This window comes from Myxine glutinosa, chromosome 1, assembly GCF_964187855.1.
Source record: "Myxine glutinosa chromosome 1, kmMyxGlut1.1, whole genome shotgun sequence".
In the NCBI taxonomy this organism is placed as follows: domain Eukaryota; kingdom Metazoa; phylum Chordata; class Myxini; order Myxiniformes; family Myxinidae; genus Myxine; species Myxine glutinosa.
Window position 1 is genome coordinate 346,100,428 of NC_136261.1, and position 24,247 is coordinate 346,124,674.

The following is a 24,247-nucleotide window of genomic DNA, read 5'->3' on the forward strand; positions in this document are numbered from 1 at the left end:
CTGCCACATCCTGCTGATACTTGCTCCCACATGACGTTATTTTCCCGGGTGCCGCACAAACGGCTGCACCGATCGAGATTTAACGGATGTTTATATAAATCGTTTAAAAGAAAAAAAGCCTTCAATGTCTGATATTTAGCCTTTTCATTTGGGCCTCCCAATTGAAGCCCCGCCCATAGGGTGGGTACCGTTGCTAGTAAATAATAATAACTGAAGAGTTTGCCCGATATGTCCGATATTTGTCACTGGTCCCTCTGCCTCATCTACAGTGCCCGGATGTCCTGCCATGAAACTCATCAAATATGTGCCATGAGTGACGTCACTGTTCCATGGGGAAATGCCGGTGCCGCGACTGTGCGAGGAGAAGGAGGGGAGCAAGCACGGAGGAGCCTGGTTTCAGTCAGGACGTGAGAGCCAGATTCAACAAGTGTAACGTGTGCAAGGGGTCTATCCTGTGCCCAGGACAGACTCCCTGCACAAACAAGTAGTGCCAAACTGGGCCATACAAAGAGCAACGTAAAGAATTGACGAATCTCTAAATTTTATTTTAATGGGCGCTTACATGAAGTCGAGTTTACGTATGTTGAGGCTTGCGTAACCCGAGGACTGCCTGTACTTCAATTTTAATAAAACTATTTTTAAAATCGAAGTTTAGCGATTGGCCTGCAGGCGATTTGTGGCCTACAGTGTTCAAGTATATATACTTCAATTTAAATAAAATGGATTATAAAAGTCGTATAAATAAATTAATTCTGGGTTTTACCACCGTTTCACCCTATCTAACACGTCACATTCGTTATTTGTGTGTCATATGTGTCCATTATAACGTCTTTAAAAACAGTAAGCTTGCTGTTTGGAAGGATTTTCAATTTTGTTTGACTGCCAGACAGGCAGACAGAGTAACATTATCTCGCTCCTCTCTGTGTGATCAGGATGAATTTAGAGACGATGTACGGTAAAACGGCAAACTTGTCTTCCGTTTCATATTCCGATTCGTGTTAAAAATACAACATTCAATTTAAATAAGTTGTTCCTCGATCATGAACTGATAAGACAGACAGATGGATGGACATTAATCAATTATTGCTTAACCCCCTCTTTTCACTTCACGTGCACGGGCTAATAGTTGCATTTATTAAGTGCGTTTTGCCAATGGATACAAGGCATTGAGATAAAGAGAGACAGGGTTAGGGTTAGGGTGAGGGGGATGTAAAACAACGACACAGAAGGGTGTGGATACGTTTTCAATCACTTTTTCAAATAGTCAACTGTCATTATACTTGAGCAGCATCTAGGGATAAATTGGTGGAGAAAAAAAAATGATGACGTCATAGGTCACATGGTATGGGCGCCATTTTGGAAAAAAAAAAACTTTTCACCTTTATATCTCCAAAAGCGCTGCATACAAAAAATTGAGACATTGCTCATTGTAAAGAACTCTCCATGGGGAATACCATTTGTTAAGGATGATGTCATAGGTGCCTCCATTATGACATAATTCGACAAGTACAAAACTTAATCCGATCAAGATAAAAATTTCTTGTCATCTCGGGATAAATTGGTGGAGGAAAAAAAAATGGCGTCATCGGTCACGTGGTTCCGCCGCCATGTTTGTTATAACACAAATGCCTTAAAAAACACGACCTGGCGAGGGTCTACAATCTCTGATTGCTCTTTCTTGTTTTCATTGAAATTGGGATTTGTTCCGAAGCCTTAAGTCAATCATTTGAAAGAACTATAACCTGCATTTTTGTGGAGTTTATGTTCAACAAGGGAAGGAGCTGCTGTAGAATGAAGTGAGTGAGGTGTTGTCTGCTGTGTAAAACATGATGAGATAGATGCAAGGAGAGAAGATGACAAAGACTTGAATGTTTGAATAATTATATATACTAGGGCATGCCCGTACTATATATATATCTAAAATTATATCCCCCCCCTCTATTTACATGAAATGGTTTGGTCCAAAGCGAACGGCTTGCGAGTACGGTGACAATCCCCCCCCCCCCCCCCCCTCTATTTACATGAAATGGTTTGGTCCAAAGCGAACGGCTTGCGAGTACGGTGACAATCCCCCCCCTCTATTTACATGAAATGGTTTGGTCCAAAGCGAACGGCTTGCGGAGTTTGGTAAAGAAATCGCCATAGCGTGCACGTAATTAGTTTTAAAACATAGTTTAACGGCAACATAGTTTGCCAACGTGAAATAAATGAATACGCTCTCAAATGTGCCGTCCGAGGCAGAGTCTGTTCGCCACGTTCGGCACACGTGATAGCTCGCTGCTCTCTGATTGGTTGAATCGTTTTTTGGACATAGCTCGGTAACTACTTGTCCGATTAATATGAAACCTTGAAAAGGCACATCCTCGGGTCCCCAGCAATATACCTGGCAAGTTTCAAGTATATCGGACCCGTGGTTGTCGAGAAACAGCGGTCACAGACATACATACATACATACATACATACATACATACATACATACATACATACATACACACAGAGATTACTGGAATTATAGATAGATATACAGTGAAACCTTGACTTACGAGTGCACCAACTTACGAGTTTTCCGAGATACGAGCCGTCGCTCGGTCGATTTTTTGCTTTGTGATGCGAGCCGAGATCTGAGTTACGAGCGAGCGAGCTTACGCCACCCGCCACTAGGTTGCCCAGCGAGCGTTCAGTTCACGTGGTTATCTTGCCGTGCAAGCATCTCTGCCGTATCGCTGTTGCTTTGTTTTCGCATTTTGTTTATTTTGGAAAATTTCTTAGTTTTAACCATGGGTCCTAAGAAATTGAGTGCCAAGGGCAGTGCTGAGAAGAAGAAAAGGATGATGTGCTTGGATATAAAACACGTAATCGTCGAAAAACATGAGCGAGGTGTGCGTGTTGTCGACTTGGCGAGGCAGTACGATCGTAGTACTTCTACGATATGTATGGTTTTGAAGCAGAAGGAGTCGATAAAGGCTATAATGCCAGCCAAGGGCGTTAAGATTATTTCAAAGCTCCGGACCTCTGTCCATGAAGAGATGGAGAAGTTGTTGTTTGTGTGGTTGACAGTGTCAGTAAATACAGTGAGTAAATACAGTGAGGAGTGTGAGTAAATACACTTAATAAAACCAGTTTATTTCTTTACATTCTCTTTTATTATGTACAGTATATACGAGGTCGTGCTTGTTTATACATTATTTGTTATTTATAAAGTACATTTTTCTTATTTAAAAACATGTAACAAAAAAAATTGGTGTGGTTTTTGGGGGGCTGGAATGGATTAATAGCATTTCAATTCATTTTAATGGGGAAATTTAATTTGAGAAACGAGCAAATTGAGTTATGAGCTCGGTCACAGAACGAATTAAACTCGTAAGTCAAGGTTTCACTGTATATATTGTTGTGGATATGAGAATTGTGTTTTTTTTTTTATTGTGGTAAAATATCACCCTCCTTCCTCCATTTGGTGTATAAAGGTCAAAGGTCGTGCCCGTAGTTATTCCATATACAATGACGTAGCAAATCATAGATTTCCTCCTTGTTCAGTAGTTATCTCCTTATTATGTTTATTAGATTAAGGCTGTGTCTTCCATTAATTGACACTCCATTGCACAGAAGTCAAATAAGCTAGGCCCCCTTTCGTTTTCCATCCCAGCGGTGCGAGTGGTTTTCCATCCCAGCGGTGCGAGTGGTTTTCCATCGCCGCAAGACTCCATTAGCCACGAGGTAATCTCGGAGAAGAAGGGGGAGGAGCCAAATCACGGGCATTGCCTGCCCATCGTCATCAAAAGGGTGGAGCCAGCGAGCCCTCACCAGCCAACCAGGGCTGGAAAGATACCATCATGGGCGTGGCGCGGGTTGATCTAAAAGCGCGTTATAAAAGCGCCCGCGCAAGCATTTTGAGAGAGAGGCGGCGGATGTGGCAGATGCGTGACAAGAGCAGTCCACCGGAGTTCAGTTCAGAGGAGGAGAGAGGGAGTTCTGGAAAGGAAAGAGCATAGCCAAGGAGCACTAGGCGAATGAGAATCGGCACGCCCTGCTCGCGGTACCAACCAGCACTCGAAGGAACAGCAAGTGCGGGCACGTGAACCTCGACGTCCCGCGGTCCTCGGATCTCCCTGTCGCCCGTTTTGTGAACCAGAGTGCGAGGAGTCGGAGCTGTCACCTCCAGCCCTGCCGTTTGCACGGACCTGACCCTTCCTCTCCCTCCAGCATTTGTTCCTGCCATTCCATCCTACTGTGTACGTGAGTTTGTTCTGTGTGTCTTGCCCTGGGGTTAAGTAAGACCGTTTAGTTAAGTTAAATTGCACTGTGTCCTTCTGGTCCGTCCCTCTTTCTGCATTATTTTATTATCCTTCCTTCTTCCTTGGTTTCTTTTATTGTGTAAATAGTAGTAATAAATAATATTCGTATTTCCAACCTTTTGCCTTCGTCTTCGTCTTCTTCACATCCGTCGTCTTTGTCTTTTCCCCATTGAAAACCTGTGGCACGATTTGGCCAACGTTCAAGGATCGGGTCTAGTTTCTGTTAATAGTTCGTGCCGCGGTTGCTAAAACCGCTCGGCAATTAACATCTGTCCGCGGTACGAACGGGGCTGTGCACCTGCCTTTCCGGAGGTAGCTGGGCAGCGTCAGGGACCACGTCGGTCAGTTATAGAAGAGGGGATTAATCCCCCCTCTAAGGGGAACAGAGGCCGACGTTGGGTTCCGTAACAATTGGTGTCGGGAGCGAGATTCGGACCTGAAGCGCTTGGCACGCTCAAATTACGAGTGGCCCAAAATTTTGTTTTATAAAATCCTAAATTTAAAAATCGTGCCATGGATGGTCAAGGCGACGGGATGCCGGTGGGGGAATTAGAAGAGGGGTTAGGGGTAACCCAGGACCAGAGGGAAGAAATGGAGGAGGAGAGAAATGGTGAGGTGGTTGAGGGGGTTTCAGGCGGACAAAATGGCGCCCTCGCGCACGTGGTTGCAGGGGCACAAAATGGCGGCGCCGTGGAGGGTGAGCCCGCGGTGGCGGCTGGGGATGCTGGGCAAACCGGGTTTGACCTCAGATTATTCTTGACCCAACTGAATGCAAAAATGGATAGGATGGGGGGCCAAATGGGGGCAATGAGGGACGAAGCGAGGGGTACCAATGAACAGTTGGGAAATAAATTTGAGGGGTTAGACAATAATTTTAAGGGGTTAGACAATAAGTTTAAGGGGTTGGACAATAAATTTGAGGGGTTAGACAACGGGATAAAAGGGGTGAAGAATGGGTTAACGGGGCGAGAAACCAGGATGGAAGACAAATTGCGGGAAATAGGGGAGCAATCCGCCCGGGAAATCAAACAGATGGGGAACCAGATAGAGGAGGTGAAAATCAGGTTAGAAACTAAATTGGATGCTCAAAGTAAGGAATTGGACCAGATGAGGGCAGCCTCTACCAAAGAAATGGAGGAGATGGGGGAGGAAATAAGACGAGGTGTGAGCGAGGAGGTCTCGGGGGTACGCAAGGAGGTAAGGCGAGGTGAGAAGCGTATGGAGAAAGAGGTGAGAAATGGGACGGCAAAGTTACAAGGTGGCATAGAGGAGTTGACGCAGGGGGTGGGGCAGCTGACAGTAGGACAAAGGGAGTTAAAGGAACAGGTACAAAAGAATACGGCTGTGATCGAGGGGTTGAAGGCGACCCAGAAGGAAATAAAGAGGGACGTAGCAGTCATAAAGAAGGAGTGTCAGACGGTACATGAGGGACTAACAGCAAGGTTGGACGAGGTGACAGAGGCAATAGAGACGAAAGAACGGGAGGTGAGGACGCACATAGAGACGGTCAAGGTGGCATTAGAGGAAGAGATCGAGGGGGCGCACCGGGAAATGAAGGAGGTAAAGGAGAAATTAGAGGAAGTGGAAGAGGGGGTGAGTGAAATTAAGAAGAGACGGAGGGAAACTAAGAAGGAGATAAAGGAGGAAGTGATGGAATATGTGCAAGGTCTGTGCTCAAATCGTGACGGTGTGCTCACTAACCAAATAAAGAGTTTGCAGGTGGTGGAGGAGGAGCGACGCCGAGGTGAGTGGCGATATACTCGGAAATGTATATGGTGTGAGGGGAGATTCAGTCGGCTTGCGGGGTGTTGATTTAGACCCGGGTGTTCGTGAGAGGCCGCGGGTGAGGTGTGCGAAAAGTACAGAGTGTGAAGGAGGAGGTGTGCGAGGATGCCCGACTATGGGGTGTGTGAGGAAAAAGTTGCGCTGAGGAGTGAGTGTGCTGTCGAGAGTGAGTTGGTCATAGCGCAAGTGCGGGGGGCACATGGAAGCGCGTGATGGGGAGTGTTACAGGGGATGTAACGAAGGAGTGCACACCTGTGGTGAGTGTTACAGAGGACGTAACGGGAGAGGGTGCACGAGAGAGGTGTGTAACAGAGGAGTGCGTGGGTACAGAGTGCGCTGTCGAGAGTAAGGGTGAATGCGCGACCGAGTGGGGTGGTGAGAGTCGTGCGAGTGACACGGAGCACGAGTTGGTTGTGGCAGGTGAGAGAGAATGTACACCTGGAATGGAAGGATGCACACCTGGAATGGTCGAGCGCGTGAGGGAATGCAGACTGGAGTTAGTAGTGAGGCACGTGATTGGGTGTGCGGAGGAGAGCACACCCGTGGTTGTCACAGAGGATGTGACCGAGGAGGGGGCGCGAAGAGGTGTGTTGGTGAGGTGTGCGAACGATGAGTGTGTGCAAAGGTGTGCGGTAGTCAGGTGTGTGGCGGGGAGCGGAACAAGAACAAGTGCAATAACGAAGTACGCGGGGTGTACGGGCGGCGTTGGAGCACCGAGCTCGGTGAAGATGAAAGGGGTCGCGCATGCATGTGAGCCTGCAGGTGAAGCATCGACGGTAACCGGGTTAGCGGTTAGATCGACCTGTAGCCAGAGCGAGCCCTCGGTTCGTGCCGGGCTTCGTGTGCCGCGGGAACCAGCGGGGATCGTAACCGCGGCGGTTTCGAAAGAACCGCTGTGCGGGATCCACGCCGGGCCGCGCTCTGAACGGCCGCGTCCGTGCTCCGCTAGGCGGAACGGGCGGCCCGGTAAGAAGGGTCGGGACGGCGACCCCTTTTGGTTGCGGCGTTCCGGCAGGGCGAGATCGGGTCATCAGGCGGGAGACCGAAAGGCTCCGCGCCGAGGTGGACCTTGAGATCTCGGCCCGAGTAAACCTCCTTCCCTGCACCGAATGCCGGACGGATCCAACTGCCGGCACCGAACAACCCGCATTCATTGCTCGGCTTTGCGAAGCCGAGCTTTGGAGATGAATTGGCGCACCGAGAGGCTCCAGTGAGTAGACTGTGATGATGATAGTGTTTTGGACCCGAAATTGAGATAGAAAAAATTTGATGATTGGCAGATGATTGGTAGAGTGATTGGGAAATTTTTGATTGGTTGCAATTGGATGAGCCAAATTTATAGTGGAAGATGCCCGATGTGGAGGGATGGCAACTCTGCCATCTCACACACAAGGGGGCAAAGGAGCAATAGTTTTATGGGGTTGGCAGTGTAAGCTCGCCGAGGGAGGGTTTGAATAATGTATAAGGATCTAGAGAAGAAGGACCATAGGTAACGGTAAGGTTAGGTAGCAACATTGGACAGGTAGGGGGGACATAGAGAGGATAGTTGGATGATAATGACGAGGGAGCGCAATAATGTAAGGGGCGACGGGGAAGCGCGAGTGTTAGCAGGAAAGCAGGTAGATCAGATGATGCCGTGTGTTTGAGGATTGAAAGTGTATTGAGTAGTGTATTGTGAAAAGGTGATTGTGAGTTGTTTTGAGCGTGGAAGTGTATGAAGCAGAGCATGAGGAACGATTGTGGTTGTGCATTGTATTGAGTGATTGAAGGAGCTTTGGAGGAAGGAGGGTGCAGGAAGCACCAGGTGTGATTGCACAGGTGTGCAAAATACAGGTGTATGGAGAATGGTTGCGTGGAATATATGGAGTATGGAATATATGGAGTATGGAATATATGGAGTATGGAATATATGGAGTATGGAATGGATGGTATGGAGTGAGTATGATGGAAACTGTGGAGTGGAGTGGATGGTGCGAAGGTGTGAATGGGGAGGATGGACCCCATCACGAATACCCGGGGAGGGTAGTTTAAGCGTTAGGTAGAGGGTACAGGTAAATTGTGGTTGGATATTGGCATCTGTGGTGCGTGTGGAAGAATGGTGTTTGGATGGGTGCATTAGTGACGTGGAAATGGCTGGGCGTGTGGCCTGTTAGTGTGTAGTTGGTTGAGCACTCCGCCACTGTTAGGATGTCGGCCAGGTGAGGCCGCAGGTAGGCTCTGGGAGCCGTTAGAGTTGTGGAAGGGGCCCGAGGATCCGGAGGACGGACCTGGGTAGCCCAGTGCCAGAGGGCACCGAGTGGGGAGGGCGCCAGAGGGCCTTCCCCAGATAGATAGGCTAGGGTGAGGAGCAGGTAAGCTCGGAGGCAACTACAGTGGTGGAGGTGTGCAGGTGGGTAGACCTGCTGGGAGAGCCACACGACCCAGTCCTGAAATTGTGCAAGGGCACAGGGAGTTGAATTGGGGGAGTGAGACCCCAAATTGAGGAAGCACCACAGTTTGGTCAATGGGAATTTGGTTCTTAAAACCGCATAGAGTAAGACGGCCAATGGTTTGGCAGGGAAAGACCCCGGGTAGTGTAAAGTGTGTTAATGTCATTTAGAAGATAGTTAGGATTAAGAATCTCCTTGTACCATCTACATCCACTCACCTGAGGTAACAGGACTCCACACCATGCCATGTTTTATTATTTTTGTGCAAATGTTTGGAATGTGAGACGCATCATGACGTGGGTGTGACATTGTGCTTTGTTGTTCCATCTCTCCCTCCTTATGAGGATTGATGATGAATTGGGTGATGGCAAATTTTGGTTAGAGGGATTGTGGGGACGAATTTGGTATTAGGCGAAATATGGGGAAGACGTGACGGTAGCGACAAATTTGTAAATGTGTTAGATTTTTTTTGTACATATGGGGTAAGGGCAAGGGTAGAGTTGGTAACAGGGGGGGGTGACGTACGGTAGGGACGAGCTTTCTCACTTCGCTCTCCGTACGCACCTCGTCTTGCATTGCCTTGTTGATGTGTACCCTTGTGACCTTACCCCTCACTCACCTGTCTTCTCCCCCCCCCCCCCCCCTTGTCTCCCACCCGAGGACTGTGCGCCGAGGGGAGCGTGCGGGAGTCCGCCATTGTGTGCCCGAAACTCCCGCAACCAGCTGTCTGCATCGATGCACCACGTATGGACCACATGTCTGTGGCTGAGCACCACTTATGGACCCCACGGGTTGGGGCATGGCCCCTTTGCTGGAACCGGCCATGATGGCCCGAGATCTTGCTGGCGGACCTTGGTCACAGGGCACCTATGCCATACAGATGAACCACACATAGTCGGCCCTGTGGGCCATAAATAAAAAGAACAATGGACACGGTTGTGCACTTTTATTATGTCCAAATAGGCCGCCAGTAAGAAGAGCACGTTGACAACATCTGGAAGAGCATTAGCCAGCAGAGGGAGCCGAAGAGCAAGACCACCAGCAGGGTTTGGGTTTACTGTTTATTATGAACTGTGGTGACTGTGCACTGATTGGTGCTTTATGGTGCTTTGGTGCATTTTTGGTGCTTTATGGTGCGTCGATGAAGCGCAGGCTGTCTTCCCCCCCCAAAAAGAACAATCGCAGGTCCTGGGTTAGTTTTGTAAATACCAGCGTCAATTGTAAATAATGCTCCCCACCGTAAATGTATAGTTTGAGAACCATTCTGCCATTCGGTTAGCTGTGGGTGTGAGTCTGTTAGATAGGGTGCAATGGAGCAGCGGGACATATTTATTTGTGTTTTAAAACTGTCACACTCAGGGTCAGGTTAAATGTAGAGGGAACTACACCTACGTGCCACGCTAAAGGTAAAAGTAATAGGCCCGGGACGTGCCTAAGAGGAGGAGGGTGCAGTGTTGTGGATATGAGAATTGTTTTTTTGTTATTGTGGTAAAATATCACCCTCCTTCCTCCATTTGGTGTATAAAGGTCAAAGGTCGTGCCCGTAGTTATTCCATAAACAATCACGTAGCAAATCATAGATTTCCTCCTTGTTCATTAGTTATCTCCTTATTATGTGTATTAGATTAAGGCTGTGTCTTCCATTAATTGACACTCCATTGCACCGAAATCAAATAAGCTAGGCCCCCTTTCGTTTTCATCCCAGCGGTGTGAGTGGTTTTCCATCGCCGCAAGACTCCATTAGCCACGAGGTAATCTCGGAGAAGAAGGGGGAGGAGCCAAATCACGGGCGTTGCCCGCCCATAGTCATCAAAAGGGTGGAGCCAGCGAGCCCTCACCAGCCAACCAGGGCTGGAGAGATACCATCATGGGCGTGGCGCGGGTTGATATAAAAGCGCCCGCGCAAGCATTTTGAGAGAGAGGCGGCGGATGTGGCAGATGCGTGACAAGAGCAGTCCACCGGAGTTCAGTTCAGAGGAGGAGAGAGGGAGTTCTGGAAAGGAAAGAGCATAGCCAAGGAACACAAGGCGAATGAGAATCGGCACGCCCTACTCGCGGTACCAACCAGCACTCGAAGGAACAGCAAGTGCGGGCACGCGAACCTCGACGTCCCGCGGTCCTCGGATCTCCCTGTCGCCTGTTCTGTGAACCAGAGTGTGAGGAGTCGGAGCTGTCACCTCCAGCCCTGCCGTTTGCACGGACCTGACCCTTCCTCTCCCTCCAGCATTCGTTCCTGCCATTCCATCCTACTGTGTTCGTGAGTTGTTCTGTGTGTCTTGTCCTGGGGTTAAGTAAGACCGTTTCGTTAAGTTAAATTGCACTGTGTCCTTCTGGTCCGTCCCTCTTTCTGCATTATTTTATTATCCTTCCTTCTTCCTTGGTTTCTTTTATTGTGTAAATAGTAGCAATAAATAATATTCGTATTTCCAACCTTTTGCCTTCGTCTTCCTCTTCTTCACATCCGTCGTCTTTGTCTTTTCCCCATTGAAAACCTGTGGCACGATTTGGCCAACGTTCAAGGATCGGGTCTAGTTTCTGTTAATAGTTCGTGCCGCGGTTGCTAAAACCGCTCAGCAATTAACATCTGTCCGCGGTACGAACGGGGCTGTGCACCTGCCTTTCCGGAGGTAGCTGGGCAGCGTCAGAGACCACGTCGGTCAGTTATAGAAGAGGGGATTAATCCCCCCTCTAAGGGGAACAGAGGCCGACGTTGGGTTCCGTAACAATATATATATATATATATATATATACGTAGTGTGTTCAAAAAGTATCCGACCTTTATTTTTCGTGCGTAAAAAAAAAGAAGCTAGGGAGGCATTGATTGGTGCACGTATGTAGGCGATCCTAATGCGCACGCGTGAATTTTTTCCTACCTGCAGAAGCTGTCATTCGACGGCAGACCGCCGATCAGTGAGGACATGTAAGTGAGTGCCGTCGGATTTTCGTTTTTGACAAAATGACGGAAAAACTTGAACAACGCTACTGCATCAAATTTTGTGTTTTTTGGCCTCGGGGATGTTGGATGCTTCCATTGTGATGACTGCAACTTGGTTTCTGGGTCGTACCCACAAACCCAGGACTCATCGCCAGTGATCACTGTGTTGAGGAAGCTGGGATCGCTGTTCACAGTCTCCAGCATGTCCTGTGCGATCTCCAAACGGAGTTGCTTCTGCTCAATCGTTAGCAGCTTTGGTACGAACTTCGCTGAGATTCTCCTGAAGCCCAAATCCTCCTTCATAATGGAATGGACGGTGTTGAATCTTGCGGATCGTTTCCACTTGGGAATCGCCAAGCTTTACACAAAATTTGATGCAGTAGCGTTGTTCAAGTTTTTCCGTCATTTTGTCAAAAACGAAAATGCGACGGCTCTCACTTACATGTCCTCACTCATCGGCGGTCTGCCGTCGAATGACAGCTTCTGCAGGTGGGAAAAAATTCATGCGTGCGCATTAGGATCGCCTACATACGTGCACCAATCAACGCCTCCCTAGCTTCTTTTTTTTTACGCACGAAAAATAAAGGTCGGCTACTTTTTGAACACAGCAGTATATATATGTATATATGTATATGTATGTATATATATATATATATATATATATATATATGTATATGTATATGTATATGTATATGTATATGTATATATATATATATATATATATATATATATATATATATATATATATATATATATATATATATATATATATATATATATATGTATGTATACAGACTTGGCATTTAATATGGAATATTTTTTTTTTTCTTGACTTGAGTTTACTTTCTTAACTCAGTCTATCAATCTGGTGAGTTTCCTTTACACTTTGGTGATTTATTTGTTAAAAGAACCATGTCACTGATTGTCTGTCGCAGCAAGAAGTCAACAACAGGATTATATCACAGGTGGCATGGCAAAATGTACGGACAGGTGCATTTGATGATTGGCTTCACAGTCGGGTATACAAGGGTTGTTGCGTTCTGTATTAGTGGAAAACACTTGCTGCACGTCTCCAAAAGTTATTGCCGCTTCCTCTGGAGATGGTCCGTCAACTCGACAATGCTGTTTGTCATGGAGTGGTGGCTTTACGAAATTACGGCATGAAACAGCGTGCTATTGCTCGGCAGTATGGCATCACTCAAGGTCAGGTGTCAAAGATCCTGAAACGAAATGCTCAGAGGGGTGTCCCTACTCCAATACCGAGGCCAGGACGTCCCCGCAGAACCACAAGGAGGGATGATCGCCAGCTGCACTGGTTAGTCCACAATGGCCGTACCAAGTCAGCTAATCGGCTTAGGGCTGAGTGGCAGCAACTGACAAATGTGCCTGTATCCAGAAGGCTAGTCAACCAACGACTGGTTCAAGCAGGCTATCGTGCCAGGCGTCCCCTGAGAAAGCCACGCCTAACCAGACAACACCGCCAGCGCCGATTGCAGTGGGCCAGAGAGCACCGTCAATGGCAGCCAGGACACTGGAATCACGTGATCTTCAGTGACGAGTCTAGATTTCTGGTCTATTGTCAAGATGGACGCGTCGGAGTGCGCAGACAAGTGCATGAAGCCTACAACAAAGATTGTATAGTGCCAAGAGTCCAAGCTGGAGGTGGTGGGGTGACAGTTTGGGCTGCTTTTCATGCAGGGGGCAAAACTGACCTGGTTGTTTCTGAATGGAAACCTGAACCAGTTCAAGTACAGGGCCATTTTGGAAGAAACATTGCTTCCATTTGCTCGTGCAGCCTTTCGAGGAAACTTTGTCTTCCAAGATGACAATGCACGGCCTCATCGTGCTCGCATGATCCAACACTTTCTTGCTGACCGTGGTGTAGAGCATATGGAGTGGCCTGCCATGTCCCCGGATATGAATCCGATAGAGAACTTGTGGGCAGAATTAACACGTCAAATCGACCACTTGGACCAGCAGCCGACCTCTGTGCTTGAATTGCAGCAGGCTATTGTCACTGCATGGCAAGCGATTCCTGTCCAAACCTTGGCAAATCTCATGAACAGCATGCCTCAACGTGTACGTGCTCTCCAGAATGCTCGTGGGGGTTACACGAAGTACTGAACTGTAATTTTACTGTCCATAATCCCAGTCGTAATTTAACTTTTGTTTTTGTTAAAAAAAAATTTGGCTAATGTGAAAAATAAAGAGATATTCCTGGAAAACGTACAGAAGTTTAACACAGTACTGTCCATGAATTGAGTTCAATATCAGTTTACATCACTTTGGAGAGGAGACCTAAATGGACATGTGGGAAGGAGTATGGATGGTTTTGACGGAGTTCATGGGGGTTAGGGATATGGTGTGAGAAATGGAGAAGGTGAAAGGATTTTGGAGTTTGTTGATGGAGCTGATTTGTTGATTTGTAATACTCAGTTCCAGAAAGAGAGATAATATTATAATAAGATAGATAATAGATAATAAGATAATATATAGATAATATAGATATAGATAATATAGATAATATAGATAATAATAAGATAATAAGATAATAAAAAGAGAGATAATAAAGAGAAAGATAATAAGCTTGTTACATACACGTCAGGTGGGTCGACGACAACCGTTGACTACCTGATGGTGCGTAGGCGAGATAGGGGGCACCTCCGGGACACAAAGGTGATCCCGGGGGAGGAGGCTGTTTCACAGCACCACTTGGTTGTCTGCGACATAAGGGTGAAAGGTGCGAGGAGAGCTCGGCGGGTGAAGTACCAACCGAGAATGAAGGTGTGGAGGTTGAAAGAGGTGACAGTAAGGGAGGCATTAAAAGAGAGGCTGAGTAGGGTCGAGGATGATGTGATTGAGCTTGAAAGTGGTTGGATGTCAATGAAAGCTAGTCTGTTGGGAGCCGTTGGTGAGGTATGTGGATGGACAAAAGGACCACCGAGGCACTCGGAAACATGGTGGTGGGATGATGAAGTTGGAAAGAGGATTGACGAGAAGAGGAATAAGTTCAAGGAGTGGCAGAAGGCGAAGGGTACGGGAGCAGAAACAGCAGAGCATGAAAGTTATAAGGCAGCCAGGAAGGCTGCAAAGAAAGAGGTAGCAAAGGCGCAGGAGGCATGTAGGAAAATGTTGGGAGAACGCTTGGATTCGGAAGAGAGTCAGAAAGCAGTATTCAGGATTGCAAATCAGATAGCGAAAGAGAGGTGTGATGTGATGGGGGTGAGTTGCTTGAAGGATGAAGTGGGACAAATCGTTGTCGACCCAGATGGAATTAAAGGAAGATGGAAAAGATATATGGAAATGCTGTTGAATACAGAGAATGAATGGGATGGCAACATAGAGAGTAACCCAGTTTTAGGACCGGCAGAGAAGATAACTGAGAAGGAAGTTGAGGAAGCGATAAAAGCAATACCACCCAAACCAAACCAAAGCAATACCAAACGATAAAAGCAATGAAGGGTAGAAAAGCGGGAGGGCCGACGGGAGTTGTGGGAGATATGTTGAAGGCAGCAGGAAGTTGGGGTGTGAAGAGAATGACAGAGATCTGTAATCTGGTGGTGAAAGAAGGCCGCATTCCAGTGGATTGGGAACTGAGTACCCTCGTCCCTCTGTACAAGGGGAAAGGTGACCCTCTGGAGTGTGGCTCGTACCGAGCGATAAAGTTATTGGAGCATGGAATTAAGGTATTGGAAAGGGTGTTGGAGAGGAGGATAAGGAAGAAAGTGAAGATCGACGAAATGCAGTTTGGATTCATGCCAGGAAGATGAATGACAGACGCGCTTTTCATTGTGAGGCAGTTGCAGGAGAAGTACATGGAGAAGAGGAAGAAGTTGTTTCTTGGGTTTGTTGATCTGGAGAAAGCATTCGATCGGGTTCCACGCAAAGCATTGACATGGGCATTAAGGAAGTTAGGAGTGGAGGAATGGTTGATCAGAGTCGTGATGGCAATGTACAAAAGAGCGCACACAGCTGTAAGGATGAAGGACGGGAACAGTGGTGAGTTTGAGGTGAAGGTGGGAGTGCATCAGGGGTCGGTACTAAGTCAATATTATTTGTAGCTGTGATGGAGGTGCTGGCTCAGAATGTAAAGGAGGGTTTACCGTGGGAGTTGTTGTATGCAGATGATCTGGTGTTGATTGCGGAAAGTATGGATGGACTGAAGGAAAAGATGAACACGTGGAAGGAATGTATGGAGACAAAAGGTCTGAAGGTGAATATCGGAAAGACGAAGGTGATCGCAAGTGGTAAAGCATGTGGTGAGGTGGAAAGAACTGGGAAGTGGCCCTGTGCTGTGTGTAGGAAGGGTGTCGGAGTGAACTCCATTCAGTGTACAATGTGCGTTGAGTGGGTTCATCAAAAATGTAGTGGTCTGAGGGGGTCATTAACCAGTGTGGCAGCTACATTCAAATGTAAGGTGTGCACGGAGGGAGCTGCAGATGGACGAAATGTTGAGTTGGATCTTGGAGACGGCGTGAAGCTGGAAGGTGTGAAAACATTTTGCTACCTCGGAGACATGCTGAATGGAGAAGGTGGATCAGACTCGGCAACGGTTGCTCGAGTTAGATGTGCATGGAAGAAGTTTTGGGAATTGAGTGGCGTGCTGATGATGAGGGGAGTGTCGTTGAAGCTGAAGGGAAAGGTGTATGCTGCACGTGTGAGAAGTGTTATGATTTATGGGAGCGAGACATGGGTAATGAACGTAGAGCAGCAACGAAGGTTGGAAAGGGTGGAAATGCGAATGGTTCGACGGATGTGCGGAGTATCGTTGAGAGAGAGGAAGACAAATGATGAATTGCGAAAGATGATGGGAATAGAGCCTGTGATTGATGCTGTGAAGAGGAAGAGGTTGAGATGGTTTGGTCATGTGTTGAGGAAGGATGAAAGTGACTGGTTGAGAAGAATGATGGAAATGAATGTAGAAGGAAGTAGAAGACCGGGAAGACCGAGAAAGACTTGGCTAAAGATGGTGGAAGAAGAAATGTGGGCAAGGGGGTTAACAAGGAGAGATGCAGAAAATAGGGCAAAATGGAGAAGATTGTCATGGGGACCGCAAGGCTAACCCCCGCTCTAGCAGGGAAAATGGCCTTTTAAAATGCATGTTGTGTTGTTGTGTCAGTTTACATCACTTTCAAGAATCAATTTATTTGTTTTGAAATGTCAATTGTGGTTTTTGTTTCTTTTAAAGGTCACATTAACGAAATCTAGAATAATTTCAACATAATTCCAATGAACTTTTGGTTCTAAAACATCTTGAAAAGTAAGTTCACCCCCACAAAAAAAAAATTCCATATTAAATGCCAAGTCTGTATATATATATATATATATATATATATATATAAATATATATATATATATATACATATATATACATATATATATATATATATATATACATATATATATATATATATATATATATATATATATATATATATATATATATATATATATATATATATATATATATATATATATATACATGCAAAGATTTGCGGTTGGGAGTAAATCCAAATGACCCCATGGTAAGATCTCCAACCTTTAATTGATCAAACAACGACTCAACGTTTCGATTAACAACATGTGACAAAGCCACACGCCTCCATGAATCTTCCTCAAGAGTGATAAAATCATCTCAAAATCACCCTTATATGCAAAGTGGGCGGGGTATATGCAAAGTGGGGTGGGCAAAGCTGGACAACCAATTAAACCGTATCACACCGCTCTCGTGAACTGAGAACGTTACTGACCAAATTCAAAAATCAACCGCATATTAACGGCTCAAAACAATTCTGTAAGCAATGCTGGATTATAACTCGAGTGCAGACAAACAAACAAACAAAAACTTTCTTTTATATGTATATATATATATATATATATATATATATATATATATATATATAGATATATATATATATATATAGATATATATATATATATAGATATATAGATATATATATATAAGATAGATATATATATAGATATATATATATATATATATATATATATATATATATAGATATCTATCTATAATTCCAGTAATCTGTGTGTGTGTGTGTGTGTGTGGTGTGTGTGTGTGTGTGTGTGTGTGTGTGTGTGTGTGTGTGTGTGTGTGTGTGTGTGTGTGTGTATGCGACCGCTGTTTCTCGACAACTACCGGTCCGATATACTTGAAACTTGCCAGGTATATTGCTGGGGACCCGAGGATGTGCCTTTTCAAGGTTTTAAATTAATCGGACAAGTAGTTACCGAGCTATGGCGATTTCTTTACCAAACTCCGCAAGCCGTTCGCTTTGGACCAAACCATTGCATGTAAATAGAGGGGGGGGATTGTCACCGTACTCGCAAGCCGTTCGCTTTGGACCAAACCATTTCATGTAAATAGAGGGGGGGGATTGTCACCGTACTCGCAAGCCGTTCGCTTTGGACCAAACCATTTCATGTAAATAGAGGGGGGGGGGGATATAATTTTAGATATATATATATAGTACGGGCATGCCCTAGTATAGATAATCGATCGTGTTTCCAAGGCAAGGCACGTTTGAGTCAGCCGAAAACAAAATGGCGGCTTAAGAACCCAGCGAGGTGCAGTGGGCTGACCAAGACGGCGGGCCACCACATCGGGTTTTTTTCTTATGAGCACCTTGTTAATCATCTTCAAAAAGGGTGTTATAACAAACCCAAACACCCAGTTTTCATCAATGCACTCTTTTGGAGGTCCAGGTGTATGCATGCAAAGTTTGGGACTGCTAGGTTTGATAATTTTGGAGTTATGAAAGAGACAGACAGACTAACGGATGGACACTGCCTTTTATTATTATAGATATGATCTTGGATGGAATGCTGAGTGGTGATTTGCCCAATATGACAAATATAATACAGTTGTGGGCCAATTATAGACCATTGAGGTATGCCACATTTTAGGTGTTGGTCATCTGAGAAAGAATGAGCAATATTGACCCTGCTAAATCTGTTTGTGAGATATGATTGGAACCAAGAAAGGACTTTATCACAGATACCAAAGTCTGCAGAAAGCCTATGTGTGAGAATAGCATGATCCACAGTATCAAAAGCAGAGGATAAAACTGTAATTGCATCGCTCTGAAAGTAAAGTTGATGCTGAAAGTTAATTGCTCCATTAATAGCACTGCTTTCAGCTAAACCTTTTACTTTTTATGACTCCGCTGATGAAGTCGCCAGTGGCATTATGTTTTCGGGTTGGCTGACCGTCCATGTGTCAGTGATAAGTTTTCGTTACCATGATAACTTAACGGCTGAATGGATCTCAGTCGAACCTGGTACAAGTATGTATAATGATGTAAAGATAAACTGATTAGATTATGGGGTCAAGAGGTCCGGTTAGGTAAAAATTCTGCTCCGAGCTAACTTGTGAACAAGTGATGGGATTTTGACCAACTTGAAATATGTTATGATGCAAAGATCAACTGATTGGATTTTGGGGTCAAGCGGAGAGATCATGCCAGGTAAAAATGTGATACTTGCGAAAAAAAAAACTGAAGGGATTTAAATCAAACTCGGTACATGTATTTATGATGATACAATAATATAGGCGGAGGCATATCGGTCGACATCGCAACGTCAAATTATGTCTAGTTGTTAATTTTGTTCCACGACAACAGAATTCTTGTTGTTACTGAGGTTTATCCATTTTAACGGGCAGTGTAGAGCCACTCACAAAATGGCACAAACAAACCTGAGCCAAAAAAAGGAAACGAGACCAGAAAGACTGTAAAGAAACGATGCACTTCCAAAACAACAAAAGCAACTCATCTAATGACAGACTGTGCTGACCCGACCGTGAAAACTGTTTCACTGCCATTGAATGGTGCATTAGAAAGCATGTCACAGGTGAAGCATGAACAAAACAGTAAAGGTCGTAGGTGCACTTGGGACTGGATAAATGACACAAACCCCTGTTAAAGTGCCATTATGGTATTTAAAAACCAGGATTTGCAATGGCGTGCCATCAACTTCACTCTCGTTTTATTTTTCAATACTATTCCCAGTGGACTGACTATGCACAATCAGGGCTGTTTTTTTCCTTTCTTCAAATCTCGTTTTTGTATTGATGCAACTTGTAGATTGTTGAATAGTTCCTTATTTATAGTGAGTGAACTGTAATGTACTTGCATTTTGCAGATAAACCAAATGGCTACTGCGCCGGATTCGCAGAGGCTGAAGCTCCTGCGGGAGGTGGCAGGTACACGAGTTTATGATGAGCGTAAAGAAGAGAGCATAACCTTGCTCAAAGAGACAGGTTGGTGATTGAGATGTTTCATGACATCACTGCTGCAAGATGCTGTGCATGAGCAAGAACCGTACTCAGGAGGAGAACAAGGTTGTGAATTTGGAATCTTTAAAGTGGATTTGAAGTAGCAAAGGAATTGAGAAAGGTCTGTGTTGGATTGTGTGGCATTCCAAGCTGAGCACGTGACTTGTGTTGTCGAAATTCCTGGTTACCCTTGCCAGAGGAGAGGGTATTGCATTTGGGTCTGTTTGTTTGTCCGCACAGAATGAGTATGCTTTTCTCTGCAACCGTTGGTCCAATTTTTTTTTTTGTTTTTTTTGTTTTTGTTTTTGTATACAAGATCGAGGCTCGTGAAAGAGCTAACATTAATCACACAAAAAGACAAACCGACACACAAAACACAAAAAACAAGGGGAGCGGCAGACAAGATGGGGAGAGAGGGGGAAGGACACAAAAGAGAGGGGGAAGAGGGGGAAGGACACAAACACAACATTTGAGAGCAGGGACATCGGGAGGACTTGGGGGGAGGTGGGAGAGGAATAAAACATATGAACACTGCAAGGACTCTGGGGTGAATTACCGGGGGTAGAAAAGATCAAGGTTTTCGATGGGGGAAGATAAGAGATGGTGGTGAACAGCTGTTTTAAAGACCTGGAGGGAGGAGTGGGATTGAAGGGAGTGGGGGAGTTTGTTCCAGAGGCGGGAGAAAAGGGGCATGAAAGAGTGAAGGTGAGCAGAGAGCCTCGACTTTGGCAGTTTAACCATAACAGGGTTGCAGGCAGATCTTGTGCGACCTGAAGGAATATTGGGGGGACAGAGCACAGAGAGAGCTGGGGGAGCAAGTCCGGAGAGGAGTCGGTAGAAGACAGAAAGACCACCAACCTGCCTACGGTGAGTGAGTGAAAGGTCCTCGGTGTTGACTACATCCCAGGAGATTCCAATGATTCTGAAAGCTTTGGCCTCAACAGCGTGAAGCCGAGCAAGGTGTGAGGCAGGAGCACCAGCCCAGAGGGGGGAACAGTATTCCATTGAGCTGCGGATGAAAGCCTTGTATGTGGTGAGGAGCTCAGGTGTGCCAAGGAAGGACTTCGCACGACGGAGGATGCCCAGTCGGCGACTGGCTTTGGAGGCCAGCTTGGAAATGTGGTTTTCCCAAGAAAGATCATGGCAGATAGTGAGACCCAAAAGCTTGAGCGACAGAACTTCTTGGAGAGGATTGTTGAGAAAGTAGATGGGAGGGTTGTCCAGTCGGTCCTTTCAGAGAGACATTGTAAGAGTGTGAGATTTGTCAGGATTGAAAGACATGTTCCACTTGTTTGACCAGTCTGTGATTTTGTCCAGGTCTGCAGAGAGTGAGGAGGCTGCAGACTGCCGATCTGAGGGATGAGGAATGGAGCGACAGAGAGTAGAGTCGTCAGCAAAGAGATAGAGAGGATTTTCAAGAGAGTCAGAGAGATCATTGATGAAGACCAGAAAAAGCACAGGGCCCAGAACACTACGTTGGGGAACTCCAGCCTGAACAGGAAGAGGAGATGAGAGAAACCCATTCAGGGCCACACGTTGACTACGACCAGAGAGGAAGTCCGCCAGCCATGCGTGGAGATTTCCATGGATACCAAAAGAGGAGAGTTTGGTGAGCAGAGCAGGGTGCCAGACCGTATCGAAGGCACGTGAAATGTCAAGGGAGACAGCTCTAATTTCCTGTTTGGCGTTGAGGACCTCCATCCATTGTTGAGAAAGCAGAAGCAGCATGTCCAGAGTAGAGTGACCAGGTCTGAAACCAAATTGATGATCAGAGATCAAGCCATTGGAGAAGAGGAAAGATTTAATATCTGAAGCAATGATGGATTCCATGACTTTGCTGATAATTGGGAGAAGGCTGATTGGTCTGTAGTTGCTGGGATCTGTTTTTGCACCTTTTTTGTGCAAAGCGGTGATGTTGGCTGATTTCCAAGCAGATGGCAGATGACCTTGAGCAAAAGAGAGGGTGAAGAGAACAGAAAGAGGGAGTGAAAGAGCAGAAGAACATGATTTTAGGACCCGTGGGCTGATGCCGTCAGGACCAGTTGCAGAATCAGAGTCGAGGGTTGACAGAAACTTTTCCACCTTGTCAGGAGGAAAGGACACAGAGTCCAGGAGCAGCTGGGTACGACTGGGTACGGTGGGTACAGAGAGGGATGGGTTTGGGACACAAGATTTAGAGGCAAACACAGAGTTGAGGCATTCAGCTTTTTCACATGCGGAGTCAGCCGTTAAGCCATTTGAGGTGAGGGAGGGGATGGAGGGGGAACAAACACCAGAAACAGATTTGACCAGACGCCACCAGGATTTGGAAGAGGGAGACAGATAAGAGAGTTCGGTCTTGAGAATGGTGAGATATTGTTTCCTGGCTCTCCTGAGGGTGGACACACACTTGTTTCGGGCTTTGTGAAAGGAAATGAGATTTCCATCCGTTGGATTTGCTTTCCAGGAGACGAAAGCAAGTTGTTTCAGGGCAACAGCCTCACCACAATATTGCGTGTACCATGGACGGGAGGAAGGGTATGACAACTGAAGACGAGATGGGATAAATCTGTGCATGAGAGAGAGCAATTTACTTTGAAAGAATTCCCAGGATGAGTTGATGTCAGAGGCGGTAGAGATGGGAGACCAGTCCAGATGATTGATGGCTGCTTGAAGACCGTGCCAGTTGGCCTGAGTGAAATGCCAGACTCGTCGACGCTGAGGAGGCTCTCTGAGAATGGTCAGAGAGATGTCCACTTTGACAAGCACATGATCAGATGAGCCGATTGGAGCAGAAGAAGAGCAGCAGACATTTTCAGGGAAGTTTGTCATAACCAAATCCAGAAGAGAAGATGCTCCGTTGACTGAGATCCGGGTCGGGAAATTGACAGATTGTGTCAGTCCCAGTGAGTCGCAGAAGTCCTTTGCTGAAGAGCCATGGCTGGTGAGAGAGGTACCCACACCTAGCCAACTGGCATGGTGACAATTGAAATCACCACTTATGAGGAAGAGAGAGTTGGGATGGGTAGATAGAAGTTGGTCCATATTATCAGACAGTGAGATGTAGATGGAGTCATCGCTGTTTGGTGGACGGTACAACACACATATGAACAAAAGGTGGGAGCGAAGGGGAAGCCGTAGCCAAAGGTATTCCTGGGGGTGAGGTGGAGAGAGGGCAGTGGAGGGCGAGTGAGGAAGAGAGTTTTTTATAAAGATAGCAACCCCACCTCCAGGACGAGGCTCAGGTCTATCATACCGGAGGAGGGAGTAACCTGGGAGAGATACCAAGGCATCAGAGACATCATGAAGGAGGAAAGTTTATGTTAAGCAGATCACATCTGGTTTGTCAGAAGCAACCTGTATGGAGAGGTCAGTCAAGTTTGAGCGAAGGCCCCGGATGTTTGAGGTCCATACCGTTAATGAAGAGGAAGGGGGAGCATCGGGTCCAGAACAGGGGGGGGGAGGGGTAGGGTAAGATGTGGAAGAGGAGGAAGAGGTAGGGAGAGCTGTTGAAGGTGTGTCAGAGATTTCAGAGATTTCAGAATAGCTTGGAGAAAGGGAAGAATGGGGCGGACAAAAGGTTTGATGGAGATTGGGTGAGGCACAGTGAGGTGTTATTTGAGGAGGGGGAAGAGCGAGGCAGAAGGTTTGGGGAGATGAAGGTGAAAGTTGGAAGGGGGAAGAAGCAGGGAGGATGCTTTGAGGAGGAGGGGTGAGAGGGGAGTCTAGGAGGGGAGGAGCGAGGGGGAGTCTCAGAGGGGAGGGGTGTGGGGGGAGTTTAGGAGGGAGGGGAGGGAAGGGGCAAGGGGGGAGATTTGAAAGGGATGGGTGATGGGGAGGATTTGGAGGGGAGGGGTGAGATTGGATTTTGAAAAGTGTACGATTCATGGGAAACGAACATTTTTTGCAAAATGAGTTTGAGACCTTAGAGTCAAAAATACGTTTGACGACACTGGAGGAGGGATGGAGTTCTGGATAGTTTAGGGAATGTAGAAAGGAGGAACTGTAAGAGATGGTATTATATATATTTTTTGGAATGAATAGATTTGGTGAGCAAGACGAAAGCATCCTTTTGTAGGAAAAGAAGAAAAGGGTGTTATAATATATGAGAGAAAATAGTTGTTCAGGGGAGAGATTATACATTTCTAACCACGTGATCGCGAACGAAGAACGAACGAACAAAAAGAACAACAAATAAACGAATAAGACCTGGGAAGGAAATATTTTTTTGGGTTTTTTTTTGGTTTTTTTTGTGAGTAGAGATATTAAACAAGGAGGTACGGGGTGAACGACTGGGACGAAACAGAGAACGAAAATAATTTCAGCGCATTCGACGAATCGCTGAGAGAAAAACAAAACCACAAGGTCGGAGACGGTACGGTAGTCTAAGCCTACGAGTACTAGGCCGCAGAATACTCGATACCATTAACCGACGATTGTGTATACATGTACGAAAAATTAGCACCGAAAATTTTCCAAAAGATACGCTATAGGTACACACACCGAAAGATAGATACAGTCTCGACAAAAACAC

The 24,247-nt window shown here is 46.1% G+C and overlaps 1 protein-coding gene across 1 annotated transcript in view; it reads left to right on the forward strand.

Annotated features, from left to right (window-relative positions):
• LOC144889499 (structural maintenance of chromosomes protein 3-like) overlaps positions 1-24,247 on the forward strand; it is a 48,257-nt gene that overhangs the window by 19,016 nt on the left and 4,994 nt on the right. Inside the window, exon 8 of the mRNA XM_078769868.1 lies at positions 19,602-19,719. Coding sequence (XP_078625994.1) covers positions 19,602-19,719 — 118 coding nt within the window. The remainder of the gene's footprint in view (positions 1-19,601; positions 19,720-24,247) is intronic.